This window comes from Emys orbicularis, chromosome 2, assembly GCF_028017835.1.
Source record: "Emys orbicularis isolate rEmyOrb1 chromosome 2, rEmyOrb1.hap1, whole genome shotgun sequence".
NCBI lineage: Eukaryota > Metazoa > Chordata > Testudines > Emydidae > Emys > Emys orbicularis.
In genome coordinates this window covers 106014881-106032915 of record NC_088684.1, presented here as the reverse complement: position 1 = coordinate 106032915, position 18035 = coordinate 106014881, and the positions used below count along the sequence as shown (strand labels likewise).

At 42.0% G+C, this 18035-nt stretch overlaps 1 protein-coding gene across 1 annotated transcript; it reads left to right on the top strand.

The window, feature by feature from the left end:
- The first annotated feature begins 477 nt into the window (after positions 1–477).
- BLOC1S4 (biogenesis of lysosomal organelles complex 1 subunit 4) lies at positions 478–17574 on the top strand. The gene is made up of 5 exons (XM_065398328.1): positions 478–666; positions 3747–3818; positions 7966–8067; positions 11898–12032; positions 16754–17574. The coding sequence occupies exons 1-5, from the start codon at positions 478–480 to the stop codon at positions 16853–16855; spliced, it is 600 nt and encodes a 199-aa protein (XP_065254400.1). The 3' UTR covers positions 16856–17574.
- Positions 17575–18035: the final 461 nt, after the last annotated feature.

Genomic DNA, 18035 nt, shown 5'->3' with positions numbered 1-18035 from the left:
AATGTGGCCCTCGTGCCAAAAAGTTTACCCACCCTTCTCTAGTGGCTCAGAGCACTGCTCCAGAGCCCTGGGCAGAGGAAAACCAGCAGCGAGTGCCACACCCTCCCTGTCCGACCCCTCTAAAAGCAAAGCAACTAGCCCGAGGCAGCAGAAGGCCTTGGGCAATGGGGCAGAGGCAGGTGCCCCGTTTGCTCTGCGAGCAGCAGGGAAAGGCCAGGCCCTGGCCATGCTACGCTGCAGCCAGCGCGCCCCGCGCACCCAACATCAGCCACGCGCCAGGCGCTAGTCACGTGGCTTCATTCTCCCCCCCCCCACTCTCACCACCCTCCGCCCCGCCCACGCCTAAGCCGCCTGCGCAGACTCCTCCCTGCGCTTGACCCTGCGGGGCTACCGTTGAGAGGCCGTTTGCGACCCCTCTCCGCGTCCACTGCCCACGTGAGCGAAGGAGTCCGCGAACGGGGGGGGGGGGGCGGCAGGATGGAGGAGGAGGCGGCGGAGCCGCCGGGCGCTTGGCTCAGCGGGGACAGCGGCAACGTCTCGCAGAGCCCCAGCAGCGCGTCGGGCATCGGGGAGGAGGGCGACCCGCCGGAGCTGCTGCTCAGCCGCGCCGCCGCCGCCGCCTACTCCGCCTACCTGCTCCCGGCCGGGGTCGATTTCTGCGCGCAGGTGAGAGGGGGCGGGGCGGGTTGTCCCCTGCGCGCTCCCGTAGCGGGGCCTGCTCGCGCGACGGGGCCGCGCTGGGGGTGGGCTGACACCCGCGTGCGGGCCGGGGCCTCCCGGCTCCGAGACAGGCACCTAGGCCGGACCCCGGACCGGACACCCCCACTCCGAGGTGGCCGTTCGCCCTCTGCTGCCCCTGGCCAGGCCCGCCCGTGTCCCCCGGGGGCTGATCGCCCGCGGGCCGAGCCTTCCCACGCGTGGCTGCGCCAGCTGCAGAAGTTTAACGGGGGGGGGAGGGGGAATGTCTCAGTTTTTAAAATCTCAAATCCTGAGTTTTTCTGGGTTTTTCCCCCCCCCACTTTTAAAAAAGCCGCTTTGTTTATTTTGTGGGGAAAATCCGGATGTCGGCTGAAGCTGGGCCCGTCCAGGGCGGGTCCTCACTGGAAAACAAGGCGAGGGGGAGGGTGAGTTGGTCGAAACCAAAATTTAGATAGAAAACCTAAAGCCGGCGGTTACTTACTGGGGGGCCCGTTGTGCTGGGCGCTGCACGCCGAACCGCTATTCTAAGAACTACTTTGGAGACTGAGTTCATAAAACCGAGAAATTCATAAAATTGGATTCATCAGACTCACTGTAGGTTGGGTGCAGGAGTTGCCAGTGCAGGGTGTTGCTTTCGCTGCCCCTCAGCGCACAGCGGCGAAGGGACTGCCAGTGACTGGAAGGCATCAGAATGTCAAGGGATGTTGACTTGTTTTTCATCAGCTCACTTTCATTATGTGATTATTTGTGTTCTTCCATAGACTGGTTTGTATAACTGGTCATTTGTAACATTAGGGTTTGTACATTTGAAGTTCTGCTGTTTATAGAAAGTACATGTAAAGATGGGGCCTCTGTCCCAGAGAGTTTAAACTCACAATCTATGTTAAGAACCAACAAGCACTGGCCTTGAAGATACATCTGCACATTTCATCTGTCACTGTCAAGAGACCTTTAAATTGCTAGTGTCACAACCAGTGTTTCAGATCTCTGTAATACTCCTGAGGGACTTCTGGGCCAAAAAAATTCTGAACACAGTATTTTAATATTCTGCAAATTTTATTAGTTAGTAAATAAATGTGGAGGCTCCAGAATGGCAGTGGGGAGCACAGGCCACTGGCTGCACAGAGGTGGGAAATTACCCTGCAGCCCCCATCCTCCTCCCATGCGCCCCCGTCCTTCCCCCCCCCCCCCCATCCCCCCCGGAAATGGACTCTGTGGTAAGGCTGCACCCAGTCCTGACACGGTGCAAGGGCCGGGCCTGTCCCAGAAATACCCTGCCCCTCCGCACCAGGTGTGGGCAAGCAGGCTCAACCCAGCTTGATCCAAGTGTGGAAGGGCTTATTGTGGGGGAATCCAGGTTGGGGTGGGAGAGGGTTCTGGATGGGGCGTTCTGGGTGTGGGTGGCTCAGTGGGGGGGTCTGAGTACAAGGGAGGGATCTGGGTGCATGGGGGGCTTGTTGGAGAATTCCAGGTGCAGGGACAGTGGGATTCTGCAGAAGCGTCCAGGTGAAGATGGTTGGGGCTCAGTGGGAAGGAGTCTGAATGTGGGAGGGATGGGGCTCAGCGGGGGAGGGAGTCCTGAGTGCTATGGGAGTGGGGCTTGATGGGGTGTAGGGTCCAGATGCAGCTGGTTGGGGTTCAGTGGAGTGGAAGTCCAGGTTTGAGAGGCTTGGTGGTGTCGTCCAGGTGCAGTGAGGGGATGCAGGGGTCTTGGTGGGGGGTTCTGGGTGAGGCTCAATGGGGTGTCTGGGTATGGGGGGGACCCCAATGCAAGGGGATTGGGCAGACAGGCAAGCAGGAGGGGGGATGCGGACCTTCCTGCAGCTGGGGAGGTTTCTTGGGGTGGGGCTGACCCGGACCCGGCCATTCCTTGCAAGGGAAGCGCAAGACCTGTCCTGCCCAACCCAGGGCAGGGTAGGAATCACCAGCATCCCCTCCCCCCCATAGTGATTTACTCTCAACCAGCTGCTCCAGGCACCCAAAATGACGCACCCGCGCTGCTGGGGAAATGCACGTGACCACTCTTGCGGCTTTCCTTTGTTTTCCTGTCAGAATTTCTGGAGGGAAACTAAGAAATCTGTGGGGGACGTGAATTATGCATGCATGCAGTGGTGCAGAGTTCCCCCAGGAGTACTGTAACCAAGAGATTAGAGAGGAAAATGTTATTTCTCTGTTGTCACTCTGTTTGATTACCCTTAGTCTCACCAATTTTACTGTTTCTCCCAAACTGTTAATCAGTTTTCTGTGTTGGGCTTTCACATAGTAGCAAGGGAAGAAAGAACATTTAAAATACCAGCAAAAATGTGATTTGAAATTTTTTTATTTTGGGACCTTACATTACTCTTTACTCTGTTTTTAAAACTGACTAGATTTCAAGGTGATTTTATCAGTAGGCTATTCATCCTATAAGAGTTAAATATAATTATACACTTCTACCTCGATATAACGCTGTCCTCAGGAGCCAAAAAATCTTACTGCGCTATAGGTGAAACCGCGTTATATCGAACTTGCTTTGATCCACCAGAGTACGAACTCTCCTTCTCCCCCCCCCCCCCCCCAGCACTGCTTTACCGCGTTATATCCGAATTTGTGTTATATCGGGTCGCGTTATATCGAGGTAGAGGTGTACTGATGTATACTACATACTTTATGCATGAATAGATCTAATATACAGAACTTGTGACTAGTCATTTGTGTAAGTGGTAGTTGCTAAGAAATGGCAAAATAGTGGAGTTTCACTGCGATGTATTTTTCATTGTTGTGATCTGCTATAGCAGGGTTCTCAAACTTCATTGCACTGCGACCCCCTTCTGACAACAAAAATTACCACAAACCCCAGGAGAGGGGACCGAAGCCTGAGCCCCACTGCCCCAGGCAGGGGGCCTATAACCTGAGTCCCGCTGCCCAAGTCTAAGCCACTTTGGGCCCCAGCAAGTCTAAGCCACTTTGGGCCCCAGCAAGTCTAAGCCACTTTGGGGTCCCGACCCAGAGTTTGAGAACTGCTGTGCTATAGTATATTTTTCATTACCTGAATGTATTTTTTACAGATAGAAAGTTTAGACAAGAGTCTAGAAGATTTGCTGACCAGGGTTGATGAATTTGTAGGGATGTTAGACATGGTATGTATTGATCTCTATAACTTCCATATGGGTACTGCCAATTTGGGGGGGCCACGCTGAAAAAGTTGGGTGGTTTGGGGTTGTTGTTTTTTTTTCCTTCATGGGAATAACCAGCATATGATTAACATTAAGGGTCACTTTTATTTTTTTTTAAGTAGAGGTCTAGGTGTGCAAACAGTTACCATGCATGCTTACCCAAAAATTATCCAGTTTGCCTACAGTGATGAGATGTATGCACAAATGTAGGTGTGTAACTGCTAATGTATATTTGAGCATGTATCTCAAGTCTCCTTTATGAAAATGTATTTGCCAGTACAATGATAAATATTTGAAGGGACACTTCTAAGTCATATTTGGCCCATAAGTTTAATAAGAATAAGTTTTTCAAACCCTAAAACTAATGGAAGTGTTTCTTTGAATTCTAGTGGGTAGACCAGGGGTGGGCAAATTTTTGGCCCAAGGGCCATATCTGGATGGGGAAGTTGCAGGCAGGGCCATGAATGTAGGGCTGGGGCAGGGGGTTGGGGTGTGGGAGGGGGTGTGGTGTGCAGGAAGGGGCTCAGGGCAAGGGGTTGGGGCACAGGAGGGGTATGAGGTATAAGAGGGGGCTCAGGGCAGAGGGTTGGGGTGCAGAGTGCAGGAGGGGGCTTAGGGCAGGGGGTTGGGGTTCAGGAGGGGTTTGGCAGGAGGCTGGGGGCTCAGGACAGGAGGGGTTCGGGGTGTGGGCTCCGGCCCAGCACCACTTACCTGGAGCAGCTCCAGGGTGGCAGCGGTGCACAGTGGGGCTAAGACAGGCTCCCTGCCTGCTCTGGCCCTGCTCCGCTCCCAGAAGCGGCCGGCACCACGTCCCTGCGGCCCCAGGGGGAGTGGGGACAGGGGGCTCCACGCGCTGCCCTCACCTGCGGGTACCTCCCCCGAAGTTCCCATTGGCCGCGGTTTCCCATTCCCGGCCAATGGGAGCTGCAGGTGGCGGTGCCTGCAGCGAAGGGCAGAGCATGGAGCACTCTGCCCTCCTTCCCCCCTCATCCCCCCAATGGCCACAGGGATGTGGTGCTGGCTGCTTCCGGAACTGGCGCAGGGCCCACGCCACCATGGGGGTGGCAATCCCGCGGGCTGGATCCAGCCCGCGGGCTGTAGTTTGCCCACCCCTGGGGTAGATATTTATAAAAACCAACATGCCCCATGCAGTCTTTGCAACCTAAATGTTACAGTATTAGGCTAGTGCATGAAAACCAAAACATGAAATTCACTGCTATTTGCCCATTGACAAAAATGAGATTTAAAAGCCTGTTTTCATTGAGAAAGAAGCAAATAGGAAAGAGCATAAATATTGAAAAGGAAATTAGATTTTATTCTTAATTTTTTCAGTTCTAATAATATAAGATTGCCTTGAAAAATGTTAATGAAAATTAACCTGCTGAGGCACAAAAAGATAGTAATCCACCTTTAATATACATCTCTACTCCGATATAACGCTGTCCTCGGGAGCCAAAAAATCTTACCGCGTTATAGGTGAAACTGCGTTATATCGAACTTGCTTTGATCCGCCAGAGTGCGCAGCCCCACCTCCCCGGAGCACTGCTTTACCGCGTTATATCCGAATTCATGTTATATCGGGTCGCCTTATATCGGGGTAGAGGTGTAATAATTGCAAAGAAAAATATTTTGTTTGCCTGTCCAGGAAAAAAAAGTCTTTTGGGGCAAGTAGAATTTTAACAGGCTGATGATCTAAGACTGTTTTTGGTAATAAATAAAGGAAAGCTAGGTTATCACTTATTAACCTGATGATGTGCCTTTAATTAACAGTCCCATATTGTTTTATGTTCCTGTTTGACTTCAGTCACTCTTGAATCTCCAGACTTCATCTTGTTCATAATTTCAATTATCATAATAAATCATTAAGAGTCAGCCCTACTGAGTCAGACCATGGTCCATCTTGCCCAGTATCCTATTGCTGATGGTGTCCCATACCAGAACTTTAGGGGGAGTGTACAGAACAGAACAATTATGGAGTGATTCCCTCCTGTCTTCCCCTCTTTGCTTCTGGAAGTCAGAAGTTTAGGGTTTCCCCCAAACCATCTTCACTAATAGCCATTACTGAATTTTTAGTGATTTCTAACAGATGCAGAGTTTATTTCAGACTATAAGATTGTATTGTGTGTTTACAGTATTGAAACAGACTTGCAGTACTTTTTTGCAACCTGATTGTAGGTTGCAAAAAAGTTTATTAATTTTATTAATAAAAAAATTTATTAATTTTATTATTAAAATAGCAAGATGCAAAATTTTAAATATGTAACAATAAAAAAATCACAGAATTGCTAACTGGATATTGGCAGGTATCCATATATAAATAATGTGGATTATATTAGGTGAAGTGATAGTGTATGCCAAAAACATATAAGAGATTGTTTGTTTTTCAAATTCTGGGGCATACCACCCATCCTTTCCCTGCTCCCCTCCCTCCCGCATTAGCAGGTGCGCATGAGGCCCTGACCAGTTAAGAATTTTTTTCTTGTTTCTTCAGGGTAGCCAGTATGTGCTAGTCCGATTCCCTGGGGTGCCCAACTCCACCCTATGCACCCTGGGGCATTGTGGGTATGAGGCTGATCCCAGAGTCCCTACCCCTAGGATCCCCGTTAGCATTAGTCAGCACACCCAGCGCTGTGCCACAATCCTGCTGCCAGCCGATTCCCACAGAAACCACACAGCCTCGTAAGAACTCGCTCCCTTTCCCCCTCTCTCTGTCTCTCACAATCCTCCCTTCCCACCATGGCTGAGTTAGGAATCAACATTGTGGCAGCGCTGCACAGGTTTTCTGGCCTCACACCCAGCATGCGGACACACATGAAAGGAGGAGGCGGAGCCACTATGCGCACGCACAAGTTGTCGCTCCAGGCAGCTGGGATTCACACACAGTGTGTGAGCCTCCTCCCTGTATTCATTGTTTATGTGGGGATTCCACCCCACAGCTCCAAACTCAGCACCAGCTTTCCTTGTGCTGAGGGGGGAATGCATGAGACATGAATCTCTCAAGAGGGGGTGCAGCAAAAAAAGTTTGGGAACTCTGACATAAGACAACTTCAGAATTAAATTCCTCACTCATAAAACCAAATGCCAAAAAAAGAGAACCACATGCAGTGAGTAATAGCAGCTTGTCTGCCATGGACAGAAAGAATATCTAAAGATATCTCTTAACCACCCTCAGTGTTGTACCACAGAAGAGACGACAGATTGCATAGCACCTTCTTCTGATTAAAAGTGCCTTACAAGTAATGTAGCCTCAAATGCCCAATGTGAGGTAGGTATTTTCCACATTTTGGTATTACTCTTGTAATATCACAGACAGAGCAAAACCACACATATGCCAAATATGTTTCCTGTCTATATACTTCTCCAAGAAAAGTTAACTGCAATAAGATGTTGCTCCAGTGTATATATATATAAAAAAAAAAATCTTGATGCAGCTTGGCATATTCAGTTGTTTGGGAAAGATGTTGTTTGGTTGTTGAGCTTAAGGGAAAGAGAAAGGAGCAAGTCAGAGAAAAGACAGAAAGAAGACAAAAATCTTCCTACCAGAAATAGCACCTCTTATTAGTAAAATAGGTTTCCCTTTATTTATCTGAATGGCAGGAGTCATACTACAGTCATGGGCACCTTAGAAAAACTTAAAATGGGTGGAAATCTCTTGAAACGATGATAAAAATTGCACTTGAACTTCATGCTCTTGAGATGCAGTGGCTCTTTGTGATCTCGAGTTGGTGTCTTAACTTTTCAGTGTCTCCGTTTTCCCATCTGTCAAATGGGGATAATATTAACCTTTGTAAAGTGTTTTGTGATCTTTGAATGAAAAGAGTTGAAAGTGCAAAGATTTATTATTTTATTATTAGTTATTACATTTTGGCTTCTATTTTTCATTATTGGCAGTCCTCTGTGCCATTTGGAAATAATTAAGAAATGAGCCCAGCGTATGCTTGCATATGTTAATAGACACAGTACCAGCACTGGTTTGTTTACAGCCTTCAAGATCCAGTGGCTTTAACTAGATGTCACTAACTTTAGTATTAGAATATACCAAAGTTATTGTACAGATTTAGTCATTATAGTGTTCACTCAACTTTATGTAATTTGTTTGGATTGTTTTTAGATTCGAAGCGAGTCCTCTCAAGTAGTCAATGAAAGTGTACCTCAGATTCACACAAAAGCTACAGAAATGAGACAGATATATAGAAAGATTGACAAACTAGAGGTATGTATTTTGATGTCCGTTATTTACATTCCTTTTCTCAAGGGGACAGTACCACTGCATATTTTAATGATTTTTCCCTAGAGTTGCAGACCCCTTTCAGATGCTTCAAAAATTTTCCCATGCTGAATGGAGCAAACATTTTATTTCTTTGTCTTTCCAGTTTCTCAAGGTGCCTTTTTGTTTCAAAGTGTGAACTAATCTTTTCACACAAAAGATGTGATCTAGTATGTGTAATGATGTGGGAACCCAATATTATTACATTATTAATTGGCTGCATGTGCCAGTCACAAATGTTTAACTGTTGCTGTTGGCTGGATGCCAGAACTCTACAGGAAGTGCATACACAACTTCTTGTGACCAACAAAAATGGTACCAATTGTCTTATTTTCTTAGCAAACTAATGACAAGTACAGTGCCAATAGCAAGTGGAAATATAGAGGAGCTAAAGTGTTTCCACTTACCTCATGGAAGTTTTTTTTAATGTAGCTCTTCTGTACTTCCCCAAATACTTGTGTGCTTTTTATCTTATTAAGGATTTTTGGTTAGTTGGTTTGCTACTGTAGTGAATTACCAAATTGATATTTTGCCCCTAAGTTTGGCATCTTCACTAGCCTTATCACTGAGAATCATGTGGACTGCCAACTTTAGAACTACTGTTATCTCTGCTTTTTTCCAATTTGCCTTTTCCACACACATCACCCCATCTACAAAATGCCGTTCTCTTATATTAGAAGGTTAGTAGCAGCAGTCTTTGAGAGCAGCCTCATGTAGAAAGACATTCTACATAACGCTTGGTGCAGGGTAGATAATAAAAACATTTTTAATGGAAGTTCTCATAACTTAAATTCAAAATTTGTTTGAATGTATGTGTATGTGTCTCAATGCATTCAACAAGTCAGTATTAAAATAAATGGAACAAACAACAGTTCACTGCTATAAATCAGTGCAGCATCCATCTGTATGGTTCATCACATTAGTATTCCAGTACAGTGCATCTGAATTGTACATGTATTCTGTACAGTATTATAACTTATTTTACTTAATGTTTTATCTCCGAGAATGAGAAATTTTGCAAATTAAACTATAAAAGGTAACTAACATCCAGATCTTAATACAGGTTTAATGTGGGGAACTAATAGATTTTTTTGTAATTTTCTGAAAGCACCAGGTTTCTTGAACAGTATCTTCATTTATGTTGGCTCTCACTACTTGGAACAAGACAGCTAGCTTTCCTGCTTTCTCAAATCAGTAGTACAACTTACACTTTTTGATAGTGTCTTTCATACAGTGTCTCCCAAAACAATCCAGAGTTAAACAGTAGAATGAGAGGAAAATTGGGATCCAGGATAACATTTGCAAAAGCACCTACATGACCTAGGCTCCTAAATCCTATTCTCAAAAGTGATTTAGGCACTTAGGCACCTAAATCTCAGTGGAAGTCAATGGTACAAAAGCACTTAAATGACTTAGGTGCTTTTGAAAATGTTACCCCACCTAGGCAATGAAGAAAAATATTAACAGCTAAGATCTGAAATGATTTTGAAATAGAGATCCAGGAAGAGTTTCAGATACTAGGAGTTGTGGATTAGAAAGCTCTTATACCTCATTGTGGAGGGACAGGAGATCAGTGCAGAGGAAGGGGGAAGAGGAGGCTAGGATTGTGAAGAAAACTGAAAGTCAGTGGATTTGTTTTAAAACCTGAAAAGACGATTCTAAACTGAAATGAATGGGGAGTTAGTGGGGTACATACACATTTGTTTCAGAATATCTTTGACTTTAATCAATGTTACTATATTGATATAAAATCCAAGATGGCAATAGCATGAAGGAACAGAATGCTGCAATCTCTGTTCAGTTCACGTGGTGCCCTGGAAGTGCACACAATTATTAATTTCCTAGTGTGTATTCAACAATTAGGCAACAAGTGAATCTGTATGTCCATATCTGTGATATTGACAGCAAAGACTTTGCCCTATCCCCTGCTTTTAAGCCTGAAAACCTTGCTTTGTAAAACAAGCTCCTGCCCCCTACAAGTGAATGCCACAGCATGGTGACTGAAAGGCAGAATAGACTAGAGTGCTATTAACAGAATTAAAGTGATGGGATATGTGGGGGAAAGTTAACCAGACATGCAGTTTTAATCAGGGTGGATAAAAATCACTGATTTTAAAAAATGGACTTTATTTAAATAATTTTGTTTATTTTGTTCATTACGTTATAATAAGTGTATCATTTTAAAAATAAACCTGTTTAAAATGAAATCTGCGTTTATTAAAAAATATGTGAAGGCTTAAACTTATAATCTTTTAAAACATTTAAATAAAAAATGAATTTGCTGAATCCATGAGCCTCTATCAAAAACTTTGAATTAAAGGCTACTATAAAGAAAGATTCTCTGCCCCCTCAACCCCTCATTCTGATGTTTGAGGTCAATCTTTATAAGTATGGCACAGTAGGTGAGCCTGAGTAACTTGAGACTGTCTCAGGACTTGTCTACACTCTCAGCACTGCAGCAGCACTGCTATAGGGCTAAGTGAAGACACTACCTTCGCCAACAGGAGAGCTTCTCCCATCAGCATAGCTACAGCACCTCCCAGGAGAAGCCCTCCCGTTGACCTAGCGCTGTCTACGCTGGGGGTTACGTCGGTATCACTACGTCACTCAGGAGTGTGATACCTGAGCAACATAGTTATACCGACATAAGTTTGTAGTGTAGACCAAGCCGGATTTTACAAGAGACTTAGGCCATGTCTACACTACCACTTAGGTCAGCAAAACGTATGTCGCTCAGGGATGTGGAAAAAACCATACCTCTGACCGACATAAGTTTTGGCAGCATATGTGGTAGTGTGCACAACGCTATGTCAGTGGGAGAGCTTTTCCCGCCGCTCGTTGAGGTGGTTTTATTATGTCGACGGGAGAGCAGCTGTGTCGCTGTAAGCTTGCTAGTGTCGGCATGGCCTTAAATGAGAGTAGGAACTTAAGCTCCAGTCTCTTTTACTGAGTTACATTTGGACATTTTCCCAGACTGATCTGAAATAATCCGTTTAATTCACTGACTGCAGTTAATCCCTGTATTTAATAAATCAATTAGTTGTAAATGTGCAACATGTTTTGATACATAAACGTCTCTTATCAAAACATTAAAATAGTTTTGTTTAATAAAAAAGTATTTTATATGCTGTTTTGTGTGTTTAATTTTAATTTAATTAACTACTGAACATATTGAAAATATTTTGCCTTTGGGTTTTTTCTCATTTTTTAAACATCAAATGGGCTGGGGACATTCAGCGTTTGTCTTCCGACAGTTATCATTCTTGTCCACATCTGAGAGAGCCACAGACATTCATGGATATGGAAGGAATTTCAGAGCAAGTGCTATGCAAAACAATTGAAGACCTTGTTACAAATTAAAGTACAATAACATTTTGTTTACTGCTGCTCCCCAAGACAAAATCCAACTTTATGTAAACAAGTGTTATAACAACTTTCAATTAAATAAAGCTGTACGTGTGTTGTCTCACTGCATTAATTGACCTGCCGAATGTTAATATTTTTCTATATTCTCTTAAAAAAACTGGTCTGTCTTACTCTACTCAACTTCCAAATTACCAGTTTCCAGTCATATACAAGGTTGCACAAGTGGGTTATTTGTGGCATAGATTCAACAATGGAGATGGCACAAAAATACTATTTTTTATGCTCTTTGAGGATCGTTACCTGACAATTATATTTCAGTTTCTACATAATCTGAAACTCTTCAGGCCTCTTGTTGGGAAGTGCTCTTACATAATGATGAATAAATATAGCTTTGTTTTGTTTTCAACTAGGCCTTCGTAAAAATGGTTGGAAATAATGTGGCTGGACTGGAGGAGCAGGTCACAAAGGCAGAAACAGACCTTGGAACTTTTCCAAATACCTTTAAAAAATTCTTACACACTATCAGTGTACCATCCTTTCTTAATGTAAGTATGTTTCTGTCAAGGTGAGTGTATCTTAAAATGTGCTCACGAGAATGGTAGGCTTTAAATGAGGCTACGGTGAAGTTCTGGAACAGCCTTCCAAGGGGGATAGTGGGGGGGCAAAAAAACTAACTCATTTCAAGACTGAGCTTGATAAGTTTATGGAGGGGATGGTATGAGAAGAGTGCCTACAATGTCACATGGCCAATCCTTGATTGCTATTGGCAAATATCTCCCAACAGCCAGAGATGAGACACTAGATGGGGAGGGCTCTGAATTACTACAGAGAATCCTTTCCCAGGTGTCTGGCTGGTAGGTCTCACCCACATACTCAAGTCTAACTGACCACTACATTTGGGGTTGGGAAAGAATTTTCCCCGAGGTCAGACTGGCAGAGGCCCTGAAGGTTTTTCAACTTTCCTCTGCTGTGTGGGATATGGGTCACTTGCAGGTTTGAACTAGAGTAATTGGTGGATTTTATGTATCTTGACATCTTAAATCAAGATTTGAGGACTTCAGTAACTCAGCCAGAGGTTATTACAGGAGTTGGGTGAGTGAGGTTCTGTGGCCTGCAATGTGCAGCAAGTCAGACTAGATGATCATGATGGTCCCTTCTGGCCTTAAAGTCTATTAATCTATGAATTTATCTCTGAGCTTAAATCTGAAGTTTTTGCACATGGCACAAGCTGGGTATGGTGCACAAGGATAATCTTACAACAGAGGAACCAAGAGAATAAATTCTTGTGAGGGCCTGAGTTCATGCTCCAAAGAAAACTTGTGTGAGGCATGAAAAGTGCTACAAAACAAGCACTAAAAGAGCAACCCTTAAATAAAAAGTCACTGAATTCTGACCTGAAGGCAGATAGGAACCTGTACAAACTGAAAAAATTCCTTGCGCATTTTTAATGTGCTACTTTATGTGAGAACAGCAGCAGTGTTAAAAAGAGAAAAAGGTCACCGAGCCCCATGTTGTTTTAAAAATAAATAAGGATGCCGTGGTCACATGACTTACAGTAAATTGATCACAAGGCACCTTGTTAGATGGCTTTCATACAGGAGAATAAAATTACTTTTCCTTTGTGGTGATGGGCCAATTACATGTTCAAAAATGAGAAGTAGGCTACTTAATCTGTTAGATTAATTTTAGTTTTTGAAGTTCATGACAGTCACTTGAGTTGTGCTGTCAAACTGTAGCATCAGAGTGGTAAAGGAGAATGCATTGCTAGAGAGCTAGCATTGTCTCTTAGACAGGGCTGAGGGTAGAGGTCAGAAAACCTGTTCCCAACTCTGACACTAGCTCTGCAGCTGTGGGCAAGTTATTTATCCTCCTAGTGCCTCATTTTCCTTGTTTGTAAGAAGGGGGTGATAAAATACTTTGCAGTTTTAAGAGGAAAAATATTTCATTCAATCCAGGGCTTGTTTCTAAGCCACTTAGCAATTTTTCTTTTTGTATTGCAGTAGCACCTAGAACCCCCAGTCATGGACCAGGACCCCACTGTATTCTTGTTCCCATAAAAGTAGCCTTTAACCCTTCTGTTTGTGCTGCTACAGAAGTCATCACATGTAAAAGCTTAATTATACAATATTAAGGTTACAAATTTTTATTCATAACCGTGACAATGCTGTTCTACTTTGTAAAAATGGCACTGGAGTGCTCGATTGTCTCTGTGGCTATCAATTTTTCACAGTTCATTGGTTTAAAAAGTGGTTATTTTTGAACTGCCAGCATTGTACCCACACACCAGGATCTGAAAGTCCAATTGTGTTCTAGCTTGAACATTATGCACTAGATGAATTTATTACTAGTGTAATAAATGTTCAGTAGTGGAAACTTAATAATTCTGTTGATGACCAAGCTAAACTAGAATCCAAGTCTCTCTACAATAACTGTGCAGGCCATGTATGACTAAACTGAATATAAAGCAGTATGAATATTTTCACTAACAATCAACAGAGACCAAATCTTTTAAGTACGGAGATGCCATTTCTACCTAGCCCTTTTCTGAACATAGTTTCATGCATGGGGTTCTCCAACAGGCTATTCACGTGCATAAAGTTAGGTAAGTACTTAAGTGTTTGCAGGATTGGGGCCATAAACAATAATTCACATATTATAGCAAGCTTTTGTGAGTGAATGGTATAGTTAGTTATCTTAGGACTTTTGTCCTAGCTTTTTTCACCTAACAACTTTCTGAGAACCTTTCCTTTTTGGCTGAACTTCTTTGGCTGCAATTTTTTTCTCTTGCCAGGAGTTTTTTGTTTGTTTGTTTACCTTTTAACCAGTCCTTGATGTGAAAGAAGTTTTGGTTGTTCTTAAATGATGTATTCACAGTCTCATTTTAAGACTGTCCCAGAAGTTTTGCTCCTATTGGGACACTGGTCATGCCAAGGACTAAGAATGTACAGTTCTCCCACCTCCAAAGGTTACAGAGGGGGCAGGCTTTTTTACACTGCTAAAATTTGAAATGCCCACTGAGCAGACTCAAAAATAATTCTACTTATTCACTTAGCAGGACACTCGGTGTAAAAGAAGAGTAAAAAGTAGTTTCAGATACTGTGCCTGCTCATGGGTTCTGCCAACTTTTGTGGTCATAATCATGTTTTTAAAATATTTTCTCTCCCATGTTGCTGTATGGAAAAACTGATGCAACCAGCGGAAACTGTCTGCACAAAATGGAAAGAGATTCTTCTTTAGAATTTTTCAGTTATAATCATCTTATGTGTTACTTTTAACTAACTTTTTACTAGATAAACACAATTTCAGACAGAAGTGATATTTTTCTAAATTTAGCTAAGACTTTCTCGTAGAGGAGGAAGCCATATACCAAGCTGCCATTTTTCCCTTTATATGTTGTGAGTTGCCGATAAGCAACTTTCAGTTTACAATTTTGTTCAGTTTTCTTATAACCCAAGTGTCAGAAGGGATTTTCCTCAGACTTTCCAAATAAAATTCACTTCATGGCTGAGACCAGTTTATTGAGAAAATGATGAGTATGTGAAAGCAAAGGGTAAAATAATTTAAATTTTAATGATTACAACAGGTATAATAAAGTAAATTGTCAAACTGTCTGTGGTAAATGGCACTTTAGATCAAAATTCTTGCTAAATGTTCTGTAGCATTGCAATAACAATAGTATGGATAAGCTTAAGGAAATACTGAATTCTCCCTGGTTTAGTTGTTGGATTTATTTCAATTATTTAAGATGAAATTATGTAGGTTGTCCAGCCCAATTTTTCAAAAGTTTTTGTAAAATTCTGTCTTGCTAGTTAAGGTACCAAAACATGCAGAAATAAAATGTTTTTTCTATGTTTTAAGAACATTTGGAAGTTTGGCTGAGTATACAAAGAGCATCATCAGTCTTGCCTTTGACTTCATCTTTGGCAAAAACAATTGCCTTTGACTGATTTAAAAATGGTTTAGAAAGAAGTTAAGTATTTGAAAATCCTTCTTCTGTACCTGCTCCGACTTTTTTGAACTTTAACAATACCAATATTTAATAGTGCTCCATATTTGTGTGTGAGTATGCAAATTGAAAAGTCATTACACTTATTACATTTTTGCATTTTATGGTCTTTTTAATAAAAAAAGAAAAAGAAATGAGCAATTTAATCTTTTAACCTTTGGGAAATATAAACCAGGAAGCCATATGAGTAGGCTTGGAAGGCTTTGATTTTTATCAGTAAATGTCAGTAAACATTGGTTTCACTGTAAACACACAAACTGACAAAAAAGATTTCCATCAATGGTCATGTAAATTTAGGCAAATATGAAAAATACTGCTTGAGAACTTAGTTTGACTTAAGGATACTTACTTTGTATATTTTGACATGTGGTGTTGACAATTTGAGTTTTAATGGTTATAAAGCTTTAACTCTTTGAATAGCAATGTCTGCTGTCATTACATAATTATTGTCTGGTATCCCCCATAACTTCTTGCAACTGTGAAAATTTAAAAGATATAAAAATGAAAAATTCTTAAACCCCATAATTTCATACAACTGTGAATTTAAATAGATAAAATATTTTTGAAATTCTTAAAAATAAACGTTTTTTTCATCAAACTTATACAAAATAAAAATCATATTCTGCAAAGCCTACATATGAGCTGGCTCAGTGCTTAGTGGAACACTAGCTGTCATATCATGATTTCTGCCCTAAAGGAAGTAAAAGAAGTCAATGAACAGTGGTGTCTCCCCATCATCCTTCATATATAGAACATTCAGGACATCACTTTATTACAGTTCATATTTTTCAAAAATATTTATATGTTATCTTTAAGTTGCGTTGTTGCTCTGGTCTGCTAGTCAGGTTATTTGCTTTTCTTTAATTATGTGCTTTCATATTATACTTTAAAATACATTTCACGTACTTGATCAAAAAGTTAAAATACTCAGTGAGAGAGGCAATATGTTTTTGGAATATAAAATAACCAAGTTTCCCATTTCGTTTTATTATAGTGACTTCATTAACGTAAGGCAACCTTTTAATTTAGCCAGTTAGATTGGCAAGTGTGTGTTTCTATTTCCAGACACTGAGAATAGAAACAATGTAAAGTGGAAGCAATTTTTATATGAACAGTGCAGTTTATATGAAGGAATTCTTGGCAGTTATGAAGAGACAAAAGGCTTGAGGTTAATGTTTTATGCAAATATAGCTCATTACATAACTGAACAAAAAGCGGTAAAGCAAGGCAAAAATCAAATAAAATGTTTCTTAATCACAGAAATCATCTTCCTCACGGCAACATCAGACCCTGTATGAGCCTCCAGTCCTTTTCAAGACTGAAGACTACTTTCCATGTCTCAGTGAGCCACCTTATTCATGATTTTGCTTTTGGGTTGACAAGAATCCAGAAGAGAAAATGGCAAGTGAACAAAAGCAGTGCTCAGCGTTGCTGCATTTCTATGCATCTCAATGGCAGATTGCCATCCTGACTGTGTGCCACCATCTGTCTTCAGACAGTATTATAAGCAGTCTTCAATTATTTGTGTATAATATATGATTACAGAAGTCTTCCTAAAACAAAGCTATAAACTTTCAGGTTAAGAGAAAGAGAAATTGGTAAGGGCACTCCTGCAATTGATTTTTCATCTTTAAATACACTCTAGTAGGAAAATGGATAAATAGGAAATGTCCTTTTTTTTGTATTGTAAAACTTTAATTTCTGTGCTGCTACCAGTATTAACATCTATACCACAATGTTTCTATTTTTTTAAGTAGCCCTATGGTAACTGAGATGAGAGAAGGACAAAGCTCTCTACATTAATGTCCCCAAGGAATGGCTCCAACATCTGAGAGCATGTAATAAAAATACATAGGAGTAAGATCTCCACAGTTCTATGAACTGCTATCTCCACCAAACTCTGAAGCGTGAGAACAGGAATGTGATGACTGCTGTAGAATTTCAAGGGTAAAAGTCTAATCTTGGAAGTTCTGTTTGATATATGTATACAACCTTGACTTTTGTAAATGATGCCAAAATTATATCTGTATGATTACCAAAGCTCTTGTAATTAAAATGATGTAATTAAAGTTGAAGTAGTTTATTTGTATGGATTTTTCTAAGTGATTGTGATTTGTGATCAAATGAGGCTTAAAAATTGCCTATGTTGTGTACATTTCTATAAATTTTCCACCTATTAAGGCTTTGAGCTGTAATCACGTCAGATCTCCAAAGTTAAGCTGGTGAGACCTCGTTGGTATGTGGGGATTGGAGAAATCTAAGAAAACTTAAGTGCTGCATGTGATATAGTAGGTGATATGCCTCTCTCTGAGCTGATAATGCCCCACTGTCTCATTGGAGGTCCTGTCTTTCAGATGAGACAAAGCAGAGGTCCTAACCCACCATATGCTGGGTTAAAGTGCAGTTCTGGTATGGAAGGTGAATTGTATAGATAGGATGTGTTACCATATTTGTACCTCATTGACTTTCAGATCAAATTTTCAAATAGGATTTTTTTCCCCTAGCAGTTATCGTTGAAACGCACCCCGGGAACTGAAGTGTC

Bases quoted from the DNA above. Each gene is read 5' to 3' on its own strand.
- BLOC1S4 (XM_065398328.1), top strand. From the start codon at position 478: ATGGAGGAGGAGGCGGCGGAGCCGCCGGGCGCTTGGCTCAGCGGGGAC. The intron at 667-3,746 runs GTGAGAGGGGGC...TATTTTTTACAG, and splicing joins GGGTCGATTTCTGCGCGCAG to ATAGAAAGTTTAGACAAGAG. The intron at 12,033-16,753 runs GTAAGTATGTTT...TCTTAATCACAG, and splicing joins GTGTACCATCCTTTCTTAAT to AAATCATCTTCCTCACGGCA.